The following is a 14,481-nucleotide window of genomic DNA, read 5'->3' on the forward strand; positions in this document are numbered from 1 at the left end:
CACTGAGGTATTGCTGTTTATGGAAGAATAGCACACAAAACAGTAAATAGCTCTAGCCAGTGATTAAATGCAGAAGCAGAGTTGATGTGTCCGATAAATGTAGATGTCATTTATGGTCTCACATACTTCAGTATCATAAACACTCTTCTCATTGTACAAGTGCAAAGATGACAACACAAAATAAACTATAACACATATGTAAGTGATACAAATAAAGAAGCAGGTGCATATGCCAATATGAAGTATAATTCTGTTGAATTTATATGAATCTATCATGGTGTGCTCATATGATTTTTTTTTCATGTCAGTTTCAATACAAACTTTTTATAGTGATTAAGTGCTTAAAGGAACTATGTGGAGGATATAGGCTAAAGTTTCATATTTGGGGAAAAAAAAACACAAGTCATCAGGAATTTGTAGTATTTAAGTATCAAGTCTGATCATTTATCAAGGTCATCAAAATTTGTCTAACATTAATGTTAAGTTGAATGAATATTTGTTATGTGTCTACATAGCTAATACTTGTGGACCTCACCAAATACTGTCCCAGTTTAAATATGTAATGATTGATCTTTTTAAATAAAACGGATACTGGCAATCTTCTATAATACTAAAAGCCATTAGAATACATCCTTTAAATGGGTGAACTGAAGGATATATGTATTATATATAATAAAGCTGTTAAAAAACAAACTGGGAAAAAATCATATATTTCCAATAACTATTTTTCCAGTTAAATTTTCCTACATAAATTGTGCCTTGAAAATGGCTTATTTTCTTTTTTTGTTGTTGTTGTTACACTGAATCAGTAGAATCTACCTTTATTGATCATTAGTGTACTAACATAGTATGTACATTTTAAAGCATATATATAAATTAAGAATGAGAAAAATAATGGTACTTCCTTAGGGTGTGTGTATACCACAGAGTTCACTAAATGTATACTATGTACTAGTTCGCTGTTCTTAGAAGCTCTTGTTCTCTTTAAAATAATGTCGTATAGATTTCAAGTCTGAAGTCATTAGAGAGGGAGACATTTTTCACATCGCACGACTAAATGCTTTGTTGTCCTTCTCCAGCCCTCACCTGGGGTGTGGTTACGAATCCATGAAAAAGCTGAATGCATGAATGAATGCATGAATGAATGGCATGCTGTATCATTTAATCCTCACAGGATTGTTCCCAACTTTAAAAATTTAAAACTAACTCTCAGGAAGGCCGAGGAACTTGGCCTCCATTCCTGAACTACTCAATGACAGCGAAGTTTTGTGGTTAGGTACAGCTGTGCCATTTCTAGCACACCACTGCATGTGACCACACTTCTCTGTAGCTGCGAATTTCTAGTCATTTCAAGACTCGGCAGAGTATCTGGAATCAAGAATGTGTTTGACAGAGGTCTTGGGGATGAATGAGTTCAAATTTTCTCATTAAGAACAAGTTAATGTAAGACACGGACAGAGGCTGGGGCATATGCCATTTAATGTAGTTCAGGACTCTTGAACGTTTTCTGAACGTGAAGACTTTTTGAGGTGAGAAGAAAGTCATGGAAGCAGCTAAAGCACTTTTGCCCTTCCCTCCTAATCCCATTTACACCTTCTGATTGTTGATGAATTTTTCCTGAAAAAAGGTATCGGGAGAGAGTAGTGGTTCCGAAGGTTGAACATGGAAAGAAAGTGGGTTCTAAATTTGATGAGTGATTTACTATGAAAGTGTTTGTTTCATAGAAATCACTATTTTATATGAAATGGCTTGTGATGTTTTTCATTAGAGTTGATAGATAAATCCTGCATGTCAAATGATCAGATTGCTGCCTATAAGCATATCAAATGCAAAGCGAATTTGCTAACTTGTTATAGTAGTTGGACCTTATATAACACTTAAATATCATTTTTTTAATTTTAAAAAAGTGGTTAAATATTAATGTTATAAAATCTGTTCTCCTTTCAGAGAATCTTAAAAGGTTAATATTTCCTACAAGTAGGGAGACACTAAATATTAGATATTTTATGGATCAGTAAAAATTTTAGGTTGATGGAATATTAAAGCAAACTTGTCCTGCTCTTTTGCCTCCTTTATGGCACTGGTTTCTTATGTAGGCACTTTTGGCCTTCACACTTCTTGCTGTCTCTATGTTACTTCTCTTTTGTTTGCATCGTGTTTATCTGTGTTGTATGAACAAACTGATCCCCCCCCCCCATTTCTTCCTTTATATTTCCATTTTTCTTTGGATAATTTCTTTTTGCATTTCAAAATTTTTCCACTTCCTTTTCTCCTTACTACTTACAAAAAAAAAAAAAAAACAAACCAACAACAACCCTCTTTTGGTCATGTGTTAAAGACCCTCAACTATTGTCTGTTGGGGAAGAAAAAAATCAAAAGAAGGGGTGGAGAAGGGGCGGAGTGGGGCTGGCTAGTTAACTTGGGGAAGAAAAGGGGAAAACACAGCAGAACTGGGTTCTGTCCCTGACCACTGATGAATCATGGCCATTTGTTACGGCTGGAATTGAAGTGCTGTCATGGTGTAGGCATTAAGTTTATGATGAGAGTTCATCTTTGAGAAGTATTGTGTAATTGTTCAAATGGAGAAATTTGACATAGTTTGAGAAATAGGAATGAATTGTATAATCAATCCAATATATAAGAAATCCCAAAATAATATTGAAAACAAGTCTTGAATACAAGGGACTGAAGGTACTAATAGAGACAGATGACTTTGTCTACACAGCACTCCTAACCATAATGTTTTCATGCACAGTCTTATTACAGATAATTACTACTGACCATGTGAATGACATAATTAAAGTTAAAATCATTATTAACGGGAGCTGGATTAGTGAATAGTATTAGAATTTACAAAAATAAAAGCTTTCATTTTGAAGTTACCCACCTGATATTTTAGAGTTATGCTTTTGGTTTAAATGTACTAAAATTTAGTCTGCAGGTATCCTACCCCTATAAATTCTGTCCACAATGAATGACATCTTGGCAAAAATAGATGGATCTCTGTGTAACACAAAGATTTGCAGTAACATTTGCAGGTAGTAAATATACTTAGCTTGAAACACAGGGCTCACTTTGCTGTTTTACATTGGCCTGTCTTCACCCAAGTTGGCCAATTTATGAAATCAACTCTTGTAGCTAGCTGTGGACATTCTGAGAGAATCGTATTTTCAAAGTGTGGGTCATCTTAGAGTAAAATTTAAGGAATTGTGAATAAGAAAAAGAAAACCAATGTGTATAAATTCCATTTGTAGGCCATGCAAGCTTTTTTTAGAATCCTTATTCTTGGTTTTAAAGGTATAAAATATTGAAATATTATTAATTATAAAAAACAACAGGAAATTATACACATGCAACAATATCCTTTAGATAATTAGGCATCATAGTATCTTTTTTCCCCAAATTGTAAGAAACCCTTAGAACCCCACCACCTTTTAAGATGAATCTGCTATTACTATATAAACATATTTGTACTATCTTTTCAAATGTTTGCACATACCAAACTTAGAAGTTTGTATCTCCCATCCGTGACAGGTGAGTAAAGTAGGTGATATTATTGACATCTATCAATGGAATTAGGATTGTAACTCTAAGTTTACTGATATGTCCAGGTAGTCATGTTTTCTTTGTAAGAATAGCAGGAATTTTAATCACATAAATCTAAAATCTGTGCTTATCAAAATAAAATGATTGCTCTCTTGTTTTTCTCACCGTTACTCATTACTGCAGAGGGTGAAATTCCCGGCCATACCCTTTTGTGGTGCTTCTGTGGACACTTAATAGATTAATTCTGTATTAACTGTATAAGCAGTGAATTTGGTCCAAACACACCTACAATCTTACAGAAATATGCTAGGTTACAGTGGTGGTTTATTGTATTTAAAGTAAATTAAAAACATAGCATCAGAAAAATATCAGTCAACTATCCTCCTTTTTTCTCTCCCATGAGAGCCTACATCCATACAATTAAAATAAAACCCCCAAACTGGAAGGAGTGACACATTTGTTTGGGTCATTTCAAATGTTACCCTCTATCTCTTACTATGTTTGGTTGTAACTTTGCTGCTCACGAATACTGAGAGAGAATTGAATTCTTCCCTCTGTGTAGGCATAAGGAAATGGACTCCACATATTTTGTGCTATACCCTACAGTTTAAAAACAAACACAAAAACAAAACAAGAAGTAACCAACAACTCCAACGCTGTAGGGTGAAAAAAGGTCTTACAATGAAATCTAGATTTTCAAGCTTAATAACTTTTGTTTTTGCTTTTGTTTTTAATGAGAAGTCATGCTGTAGATACTGATTTCTTCTTCTGAGATGGGCTTGTGTTTAATGGGGAAGGGAGAAGAGCAGGAGGAGAAAAACAGAAAAAGGGATGAATGAAGAAATCTATTAACAGAAATTTAAAAATAGAGTAGCATAAAAGCTATTGCTTGAAGACCTGATACAATTTTTCTTTTAATGTTTTTTTTTTTTCCCGAAGAGAGAGAGAGAGAGAGAGAGAGAGAGAGAGAGAGAGAGAGAGAGAGAGAAGGGGGGGAGGGGGAGAGAGAGAGGGAGATAGAATCTGAAGTAGGCTCCAGACTCTGAGCAGTCAGGTCAGCACAGAGCACAACGCAGGGCTGGAACCCATGAACCACGAGATCATGGCTTGATCCAAAGTCAGAGGCTTAACCGACTGAGCCCAAACTTTGATGGTAATTAATATAACTGATAATATTTCTACATATTTAAATCAGAAGTTTGTCAGTATAGGATTCCGATGGGCAAACAATAAACTTCCAATGAGTATTATTCAATGCTACTTTGTATCCATTTAGCATTATCCATTAGTACTTGTTTAATGTTACTTTGTGTGCATTCTTTCCTTAAAAGTTTAATGCCTTGTCAATAACAATGTTACTTGGGCCCCTCAAAAATGTCCTCTAAATATTTCTCTTGTTTGTAGGAGATATTTGACCATATTTCTTCATCTCAGGTAGTGTCTTTTCCATGGTGCTTTCTGTAATGGCCTCTGTGCTGCTTTAGTTTAAAAATACTGAATGTGAACACTGACGTAAAAACCATTACACATGCCCTTAACTATTCTCCTGGGAATTGATAGTTCTGAGTTGCTTTCTTTTCTTATTCCTATCTCCTGAAAACATTCCCCAAGGACTGAGATAGTTGAAGCTTTCTGTCGATTTGTTTTTAACTCTGGCTTTGTCTGGCACTCGTGTGTGTGCAAAGGGGCATACCGTCTCACATTGCAAGTGTTTCTGATTCTGGCTCTCACACTATCTTTACCTCAGAGACAGGTCCTATTCTGCTATTTGCATGTAAATAAATAAGGCCTGTTGTCACAGTTTTCTTAGTTTCTTAATGTATACCAAAAACTCTAGAAAATTAGTCATTGCCTTTAAATTTTTTTTTGGCCAAGGAGAATTAGTTTTCTTTCTAGAGTCTCTTTGTGTGTTTGCACATAAGAGAAAATATAAGACATTTTAGTTACATTGTCTTATTTTTAAAGCAAAAATGTTGAAGAAATCAGATTTCATTTATTGAAAAAAATTATACAAAAACACTTATACATACAAAAATATGCTCACAAAAATTGAATTTTATGCTACCAATGTGCATAGTATAAGCTAAGACAAAAAAGGAGATGGAAAATTTCATGGCTTAGGTCATATTGTTCTTTGTTCATTTTTAATAAAAATAAAATGTACATAAACATTTACTTGTAGTAACAATTCAGAGTTAGCCAAAAGTTAGAAATAATAAGTTGATCATAAGTAAAAGTCACTGCTTTCCATGAACTAAATATTTTGGATTAAACTTTTTTTCTAGAAATGATTAATACAGACATCAAATCTTCATTAATCTTCCTTATTAGATTATTTCCTCTTAAACACATAGTAGATATTGATTTCTGACTTCTTGCTTACGGATAGCCCATAAGACAAGTTTCATCATCAATCCTTATGATTTATAAATATTTTACCCGGAATAACAATAGTTTTGGTGAATAAGCAAAATTTTATTAAAATTAGTGGGATATGATCTGGCTTCCATGGAATTTTGCAAAATAACTGAGCTGAAACAATGCACTGTAGGAGGCTATGGCTAATCCAACAGGCACATAATGCTAGGTTGTGAAATTGATCCTCTTTTAGTTATCATACTTTAGAAATAAAAGCCACATTTTGAATATCCTCATTAGAAAGGTTTAGACCGATAAAGCCTTTAAGAGCAAACCTCACAACAAAGCATTAAGCAATGATTTAGGCTTACAGTTGATAACCAACACCTTCAAGAAAGAATTATAGAAGCAATATGTTTCTTCAACAGCTTCAGATATTAGAGAACACAGTGCTTCGTCAGAGGGATCCAAAGAAATTGAGATCTGTCTCAAAGGCCAAAAGCTAACTGTGAAGGCTGACTTACCTTCTCTAGAAGTTTATTACATTCCTTTTGTTCTTTAAGCTCTTCCTCTTAGCTGTCAATGGGATAGGATGCACTTCCTTCGTAGGAACTCTGAAGTCATCATTGAAATAATTGACAGAATATGATACAGTATTTTTATGTAGGGAGGCTATTATGATACCAACATATCACATAGACAGTAATGGGCATCTAATTTTGCTATTCGTAATCCCCATGCTGCGAAGGAAAACCTTCTGAATCATTAAAAATTGAAACAAAAAATGAAGGAGTTGACTGTTTGGTTATCTAAATTTGGAGTGGAAGGCTATCTTCAGTTACCTGAAATATCCTTCCCCAGCTCTAGTTCTCAGTCCCATTACATCCCACTGCATTTCTCATTTGCTGGCTCCTGCTGCCACACTCCATGCTTAGGAAAAAACAAACTAAGTTAAGTCACGGTGGGGTGTCTTTTGTGAGGCCACTCAGAATAGGAAGAAAGAAAGAAAGCAAGCTAGAGATGTAGAGAATATAAAGAAAACAAACAAGGCACACACAAAAGGAATAAGGAAGAAGAAAACATCACCAGGTCAAGAATCATAAAATCACATAAAATCACATACATTTAAAAATTTTTGCTACTAAGTATTATTGGTCTTCTCTGTTTGGGGAGAAGCCGGAAAACCAATTTCGAATTAATAAATTCTGCTTTCACAAGCTCCTCCTGAAACTCAAAAAAGAGCTAATGAAAAATCTTACAGCCACCCCATAATTACAGCAGGATGGTCATACTTTTTGCATCAGAAATGGCATTCTTTTCACTTCCTGCCAAAAGTGCCCCAGTACAGCACGATAGGGAGTTTAAGAATTTAAGATATTCAAGAAAACCTTTCCACCCCTGGCACACCACTTCCTTCCTGAAGGAGGCCTGTGCCCTGGGGAAAGGCCTAATCCCAGACCCTTCTGCTCTTTCTAGAAGGCCTGAGCTGGCCCTGCCAATGCTTCTCCCGGGGGTGGAGGTGAAAAGGGTCCGCCATTGCTGCTCCCACCCCCTCCCTTCATTCCTCCTCCGCATTCGAGTCCGTTTCGCAAGTTGCCACCTGTTCCCGCTATATCCCCGGTTCGTGTTTTCACACTGAGGAAGTGCACTCAGCCTGCAGCATCCCTCCCTGTCAAGGCAAGGCAGCCCAGTGGCAAAAGCAGGGCGTTTTGAACCTTCTGGAGGTGGTGTCACTAGGATGTTACAAAGCCCTTCTCCCCAGCACTGCTCTTCTGGGAAGGAGAATTCGTCCCTTCACCCCTGTGTCCTACTAAACGGCAGGTCTGGAAAGATTTTACAGCTTCAGGTCTTTCTCTGACAGTCCTCAGCCCGGCCCTGAGGCTCCGTCCTCTTCAGGTGAGCCCTACTTGGACCAGGGGGCCGCTGGCACAACTGTCATTTAAGCCACGCCAGAGGCTCTCGCCTCTGGCACTCCAGGGCAAATAAATAGTGCCACCTGGTAGAGTCGAAACTGGTGCTTTAAAATGCAAATACAAACCCCTCCTACATTTGTTGTCACATCACTTCTCCACGATTCCTAGGCTGGCGGTGGATTCTGCGCCCGGGAGAAGGGCTGGGGGGACGCTGCCTGCTGGTGCAAAAATAACCCCCGAAGACGCGGGCCCGGTACTCGGCAGGAGCTCTGCAGCCTGTGGATGCCCGCTGGGCGGCTGGCTGTCCCCCGGGAGCCCCGCCGGGGCTGGGTCCGCTCCCCCGCCTCACGCCGGGCGGCGGGAGCAAGCCGACGCCGACTTTGGGAGTTCCTTTCTGCCTTGTATGGAGGGCTGCTCCGGGCCCGTCTCCGCCCGACTGCTCTGACGCCCAGCCCTCCTGCTGCCCACCCCCAGCCACCTCCCTCTGACTTGCCCGGAGAAGCCAGACGGAGCCTCTCGCTGCCACAAGTCTCTCCGCCTGCCATTCCCCCATTCCTGCATCCACCCCCACCCCCTCCCCAGCGCCGTCACCCCTCCTCCGCCCCCCCCGCCTCCGCCTTCTCCCCAGCAATCAGGAGAATAAATCAGGCAGGAAACCGAGAGCGAGAGAGATAGCGAGAGCGCGCGAGCGCCGGCGGACTCGCCCAGGTCTGTTTCCAAAGTCGCCCTTGATGGCGGCGGAGGCGCGGCAGCCGCGGCGCGGAGCAGCAGACGCGCGCTAGTGGGTCCGCCCGCCGCCGCCCCTTCCCCCGCGCGGGGTTCGCCCCTGCCGCCCCCAGCGCCTGTCCGCGCTCCGGCCCCGGGCGCGCCAGCCTTCCGGACGCCCGCGGTCCGGGCGGACTGTGCTGGTGGTCCTCCGCCCGCGGTTTCCAGCACCGCTCCTTCCCCCGGCCGGGGAGGGAGGCGGGATTGATCTTCGATCGCGAAGATGGCTGCTGGCTGCCTGCTGGCCTTGACTCTGACACTTTTCCAATCTTGGCTGATCGGCCCTTCGTCGGAGGAGCCGTTCCCTTCGGCCGTCACGTAAGTCGCCGGGCCGGGAGTGCGGGCCGAGGGGTGCGGCGGGAGCTGGGCGCGGGGACCTTTCCCGACCAGCGGGGCTTTTCAGCCCGTGGGGGTGGGGAGCGAGCCGGGCTTGGATCTGGAGAGGCCGGGGTGGGAGGTGCGCGCGGCTCGCCGCCGGAATGCGCGCCGAACCGGCGTCTCGGGCGCCTCGGTGGGGCCGGGCTGTCCCGGGAACCGTCCGCCGCCGACGACTCGCGGCGCCTCCGCCCAGCTCTGCAAGGATTCCCTACACTGAAAGAGTTTAGCTGTGCTGGGGCGAAAAAAGTTTCCAGCCAGATACCCGCTGTCATCAGACTCAGTCCGGTAACAAGTTGCGTTTGGGTGGGTGTTTTACAAATAGGTAATTTCTGGCTTGCTAGGGCAGCGTGGACTCTTCCCTCACTTGGCCCTGGGGGATGCTCTCCCGCTGCTCTGGTACCCAAACTCGTTTAGGTCCCAAATTACTGGGCGCACTTGACAGTCATTCTCCTCCGAAGAGTGCTCACCCAACGCAGCTGAGAGTGCTGTCCACCTGGGGGTCTCGCAGGTCCTGGGACCACACCATCCAGCCTCCTCATCCTGCATTTGAAGCATCTAAGTGCCGGTAGACAAGCCTTTCCTGTTCTTAAAATGAATAGAACCTATTCTTTGAGGGAGGGATGATCGTCTCCAGAGTCTCCTGCAATTTTCTCTTATTTTTAACATTTCTAAAATAACTTAAAAAATTCGCTGCTGCTCTGGAAATAGAGCGCTTAAAGGTAACTGTATAGTCACACGGCAGGAAGGGAATGAAAAATAATTCTCTTCTCTTGGGTTTGAAAAAAGAAGCAAAGTCAGTAGCTCATAAAAATATATACACGTTTTAAAATGCGCTGAATAGCCTATGGGGCAGGTTGGGAAAGCATTTATTTTGGTTCTTAAAGGTACTTTAAAGCTTCTAAGAGTAGGTGATCTTAAATGGATGAGTCACTTTAATGCATTTTACATAACAAAAACAAAGCCCAAGGTAGCCTTGCCGGTATTTATGCTGTTGGGAATTATTTGCTGTCCTTTGTTGGCTGAGTGCTGAATCCTGGAGTTTTTGGTGGATGCGAACAGTGAATCTTTACCAGTCGAAACCCTGCAGCTCTTATTTAAGATGCAGCTTAAAGTATTTATTACATTAGGTGCCGGTGCAAGAATCTGAAGGATGCCCATTCTAACCCGGAGAAGGGGAGTGTCTAATATTTTTCGTCACTGATTTACAGTCATGTCCCTTTTTAGATAATCTTCCATAAAAATGATTGCAGATCCTTTTTGTTATGAAGCGAAAGGGAAAATACCATCTGTAGGTCTTAGTTTAATTGGCAGGAAGTTCCAAGCGGATATTTTGAAATATATAGAGTAAGAATTACTTTAAAGATGCTTCAGAATAATTCACTCTTAGTAGGCAATTACACTTTTAGTGATTTACTTTTTTATTCTTTTTGTAGCTTGGCCTATAAAGCTAGAACTCAAGTGACTTCCTTGCGTTTGTGTCAAATGAAGAAGTGGCTCTTTAAAAAGGAATCAGTGTGTTCAGTTTACATGCTTTTAACATGTTGTTTTTTTAACTGACAATTTATCAATATTTGTTTCATTCAGAGGGAATACACCATCACCCCATTGGGGAAAACGATGGCTTTTTAAAGTGCAACAAAATACAACCTTCTATTCCTGAACATCCCATTGTAAAATATTAATGAACAAATCCTTATTTTTGAGAAGGGTATCTACAAGAAATGTTTTCCTAAAATTAAAATAATTCAATGTTTACTGTCAGAAATTCACTGGAGACCAGAAAGAAAATAATTGGTGAAAAAAGGAATTAGGAAACCACAATTTCTTTTCTTTGAAAGGATTTGAAATTTATTTTTTAACAAAGGAAATTGAAGACATTTTCAAATAGTGAAACGTTAATTGTTTCGTGGAATAAGCACTTAATAAAAGACCTTGTAGAGCTAAGTCAGTCTCCTGTAGGTAATATTAACACTATTTTTGTAAGGCTTCTGCATCTTCAGTAATTCATTTGAAAAGTTAAAATACCATCTTCTAAGGACAGGAGAAATGATAGTTGACATTTGTCCTTCATGGTAGATTTCTGAATAAACTTCATGAAATTTAAAAAGGTACAGTATTAATTTCATCAAGGTGTGCCATTTGCTTTTCTTGCAAGAAAACAATTCATACGGAGTGTTTACCATGATAAATCTCAAATGGTTGGGAAACAATTCAAGTTTATAAAAACTCAGTACAAAGATTAGAGTATCACTAAAGGCAAATTATTACAGTCCTATTTCTAAATTTGTCTAGAAATCATTAATAAATTCTTTTGTTTTTTGACAATTTTACTTTTCCCAGAAAAAGTGGTATAAATAGTTTTTGAGTAGTTTAAGAGGAGAAACATGCCATTGAGACAGTATAAAATTAATTGTGCACTCAGTGGGTGGGACTTGAGTTAGAATTACTAATACAAACTTTTAATTTTTTTAGCTAGTGTTTACAATAATATTAAAGGCTTAAGTTTTATTATAATAAAAAAAGAAATAGTGTATCATTCTAAATACCTTCTTTATTTTTTATGCTTTAGCATATATTGTCATGCAGCATATTCTTGATTAAAGTACAGTAAATGTGATTAAAGTTATAGTTCTAACACCTAACCCTGATAATGAAGTGTTGTTTTTGTTGTTTTTTTTTAACACTACCAAGAAAGGAATTTTGATGCAATTTTTTTTTGCTGTTAGGTTTTTCTTCTGGAAATGATTGTCTCAGTAAAGTGGGAATCATAAATATGCCATATGGTAGCAACCATCTAATGTATATTGGTTTATATATAAATGGAAAACACATCATTTTTATGTTATAGTACGCACATGTTATATTGGTAGTTTAAGATATAGTTTTCAAAGAGGGAGTTCTTGCTTGTTCTAGAAATAATTTCTTGGCACATAATGGAAAACACTTCTATTTTAAAACTCTGGATAATATGTATTTGGCCAGTATTGTAATGCTAATTTAAATCTGTTGCTCTTTATTTTAGAATCTATTTACAAATCCATATTTAAAGAAAAACACTGTAGTGTAACTACTGTTAATGTTAAACTTTTATCTCAGTCATATCAAAATGCCAACCAGCCAAGAATAATTGGCTGAGAGCCCATTGGTATATGGGGATTTTAATATAAACTAGTATAAACTTTTAATATAAACTGTGTAATAGAATAAATATATTAAAATAATACATAATTATATATATATAAACTGTGTAATAAAATAAATATATTAAAAAGAATTATAGCTATCTACAGGAAAAAATATATCTCATGAGAGAATAGTACTTTGGGGTTTAAATACTTGAGATGTAAATATTTTTTCTGTTATTTGACAAATATATATTTAAAGACTATGGAAAATAAATTTTTTATTTGTGTCATAACAGTGGAATGCATATCTTTTTCATGTGTTAGAAGTGACATAATTATTTTCATGTGAGCTTAACAGTTTCTGTTCATGTACTACATGCACAAGGAAATGTGCCCTAAGATGAGATATGAGATAAAATATTAAGTGTAAATTAAAACCTAAAAACATTGAACATTAATAAATCCCTTTCTCAGATCTTTAATTTGTTCTCATAAGTTTAATTGTAAGGTAACATTTATTATTCCACAGGTGTACGTTTAAAATATGCAACAATACATATATTTTTCAGGTAAGTAGTAGCATGATGTTAAGTTTCTTAATGTTTGTATTTGGGTATATGTGTAGCTATTTGGATTGGCATTTGAATGAGCATTAGGCAGAATGTAATGTATATAGTCTAAAGAATTTTTTTGAAAGGTACATGAATCTAAGGTTATTATGGCTTACAAAAAAGGAGATAAAATGTACCTTTATTATTTTGTATAGCTTTCACTATTTGATTTTAACTTAATAAGTGTATATAAAATTAGAATCTATAGCACGTTGTTCATTGTGAAAATAGAAACTTTACCACTCTTTTTCTTCAAAGAAACCTGACTACACAGATACTTTTCTGTTTTTTGTCCAACATTGATAAAAAATAACCTAATGAAATACTCTTCATTTTTGGATTTACACCTGGTAAGGTTTTGCAAAAATATAAAAAAGACATGCAAATTGTGTATTCAAATTTACTATTTACTTTTAGAAGTATGTATAAGAAATAGCAATGCATTTAGGAACTTTTAAAATAACTTAAAATATTGTACCCATAACAAACTATTATTAAATTGATATGTTTTCTGGAGTACAATTATATAGAACACATACACAGAAATTTCTTTTTCGTATTTGTTAATAGAGATACAGATTTCCAAGAAAGCAATCTGTTCTTCTCAATTCACATCTTGTTTTCTAGTGTCTGTCTTCAAACGATTTATAACCTTAAAATGGAGACTTAAATGGTTAAAATAAAATATCTTAGGGAGATCACCTGATTTGTTTATTTCCTTCATTATCTTGCAGGCATAGACATAATCAGAGTTCTAAGGTAAATCATACTCAGAAGTTTGAAAAAAAATCAGAATTTGTTTCATTATTTCTAAAAAGTAACATCTGGTTGTTACTGATGTGTCAGCCTTCCATCATTTGTAATAAAAGAGCTGTTTGTTGTCGTATTTCAAAAAAGCATTTAAGCTGCTTATGGTGGGTTAGGAACTCTGTTCTGTTACCTCCAGTCCGCATTTGCGGACTTGGCTTGGAGTGTGCATCAGACGCTGTGTCCCACAGTGTCAGCCACTTTGTCTTTTCATGGACTATGTTTAGTACCACAGATGTTCCCAAGCCTTTCATATGGTTGCTTTCCAGTAAACTTGGAACTGTATGGAGATGGTTGACCATGTAGCTTACCCATGATTTATTTGTGTGTGTGTGTGTGTGTGGGGGGGGGGGCACAAAATCATGAAACTGGTTGTGTCATATTTACAGATTTGAAAAAAAAAAGGCAATTGACTTTAATGTCAACTGAACTAAAAATGGTGTAGTGCTTTGTGAAAACTACGATTTTTACCTTTCCCGTGAGGGTTCAAAATATCAACATAGCATAATCAAGATAATTTGTCTACTTTATATTATAGCATTTTGTTTATTAGGGAATATTTCTGTGTGTGTGCACATATTACATACATACAAATGTGAGTGCGCACACATATGTATTTTTTTAACCTTCGTCAAGTGGTTTGCTGGGGTAGAAAAGCCTCACTAGGGCAATTTTATTAACAAGTTTCTGCCAACCCACAACTGTTTTTAGGGACTGAATCTTTTTCAGAATATTTTTATAACACTAGCATTTCAAAATAATTTGTCAAGAATCAAATGAGATATTGTATACAAAAACCAGGTTGTAATGCTCAGTTCCTGTAGAGACAAGTTATTAACATAATTGATGACTAACAAATGAAGTATGATTCTCAAGAAGCTGTTGTTGTCTTTTTAACAAAATAACTGTAGGAAAGAAGGTATTGCACTTGAAATGTTGGGCACCTATTAAAAGGCCGTTGCATACTGAGCCATTTTT

The 14,481-nt window shown here is 37.8% G+C and overlaps 1 protein-coding gene across 7 annotated transcripts in view; it reads left to right on the forward strand.

The window, feature by feature from the left end:
- The first annotated feature begins 8,359 nt into the window (after positions 1-8,359).
- The window catches only part of CACNA2D1 (calcium voltage-gated channel auxiliary subunit alpha2delta 1), a 487,283-nt gene continuing 481,161 nt past the window's right edge, over positions 8,360-14,481 (forward strand). For all 7 annotated transcript variants that reach the window (XM_027071753.2, XM_027071754.2, XM_053218537.1 and 4 more), the window contains exon 1: positions 8,360-8,900. In XM_027071753.2, coding sequence (XP_026927554.1) covers positions 8,806-8,900 — 95 coding nt within the window. In that variant the 5' untranslated portion in view covers positions 8,360-8,805. The remainder of the gene's footprint in view (positions 8,901-14,481) is intronic.

Source organism: Acinonyx jubatus, chromosome A2 (assembly GCF_027475565.1).
Source record: "Acinonyx jubatus isolate Ajub_Pintada_27869175 chromosome A2, VMU_Ajub_asm_v1.0, whole genome shotgun sequence".
In the NCBI taxonomy this organism is placed as follows: Eukaryota; Metazoa; Chordata; class Mammalia; order Carnivora; family Felidae; genus Acinonyx; species Acinonyx jubatus.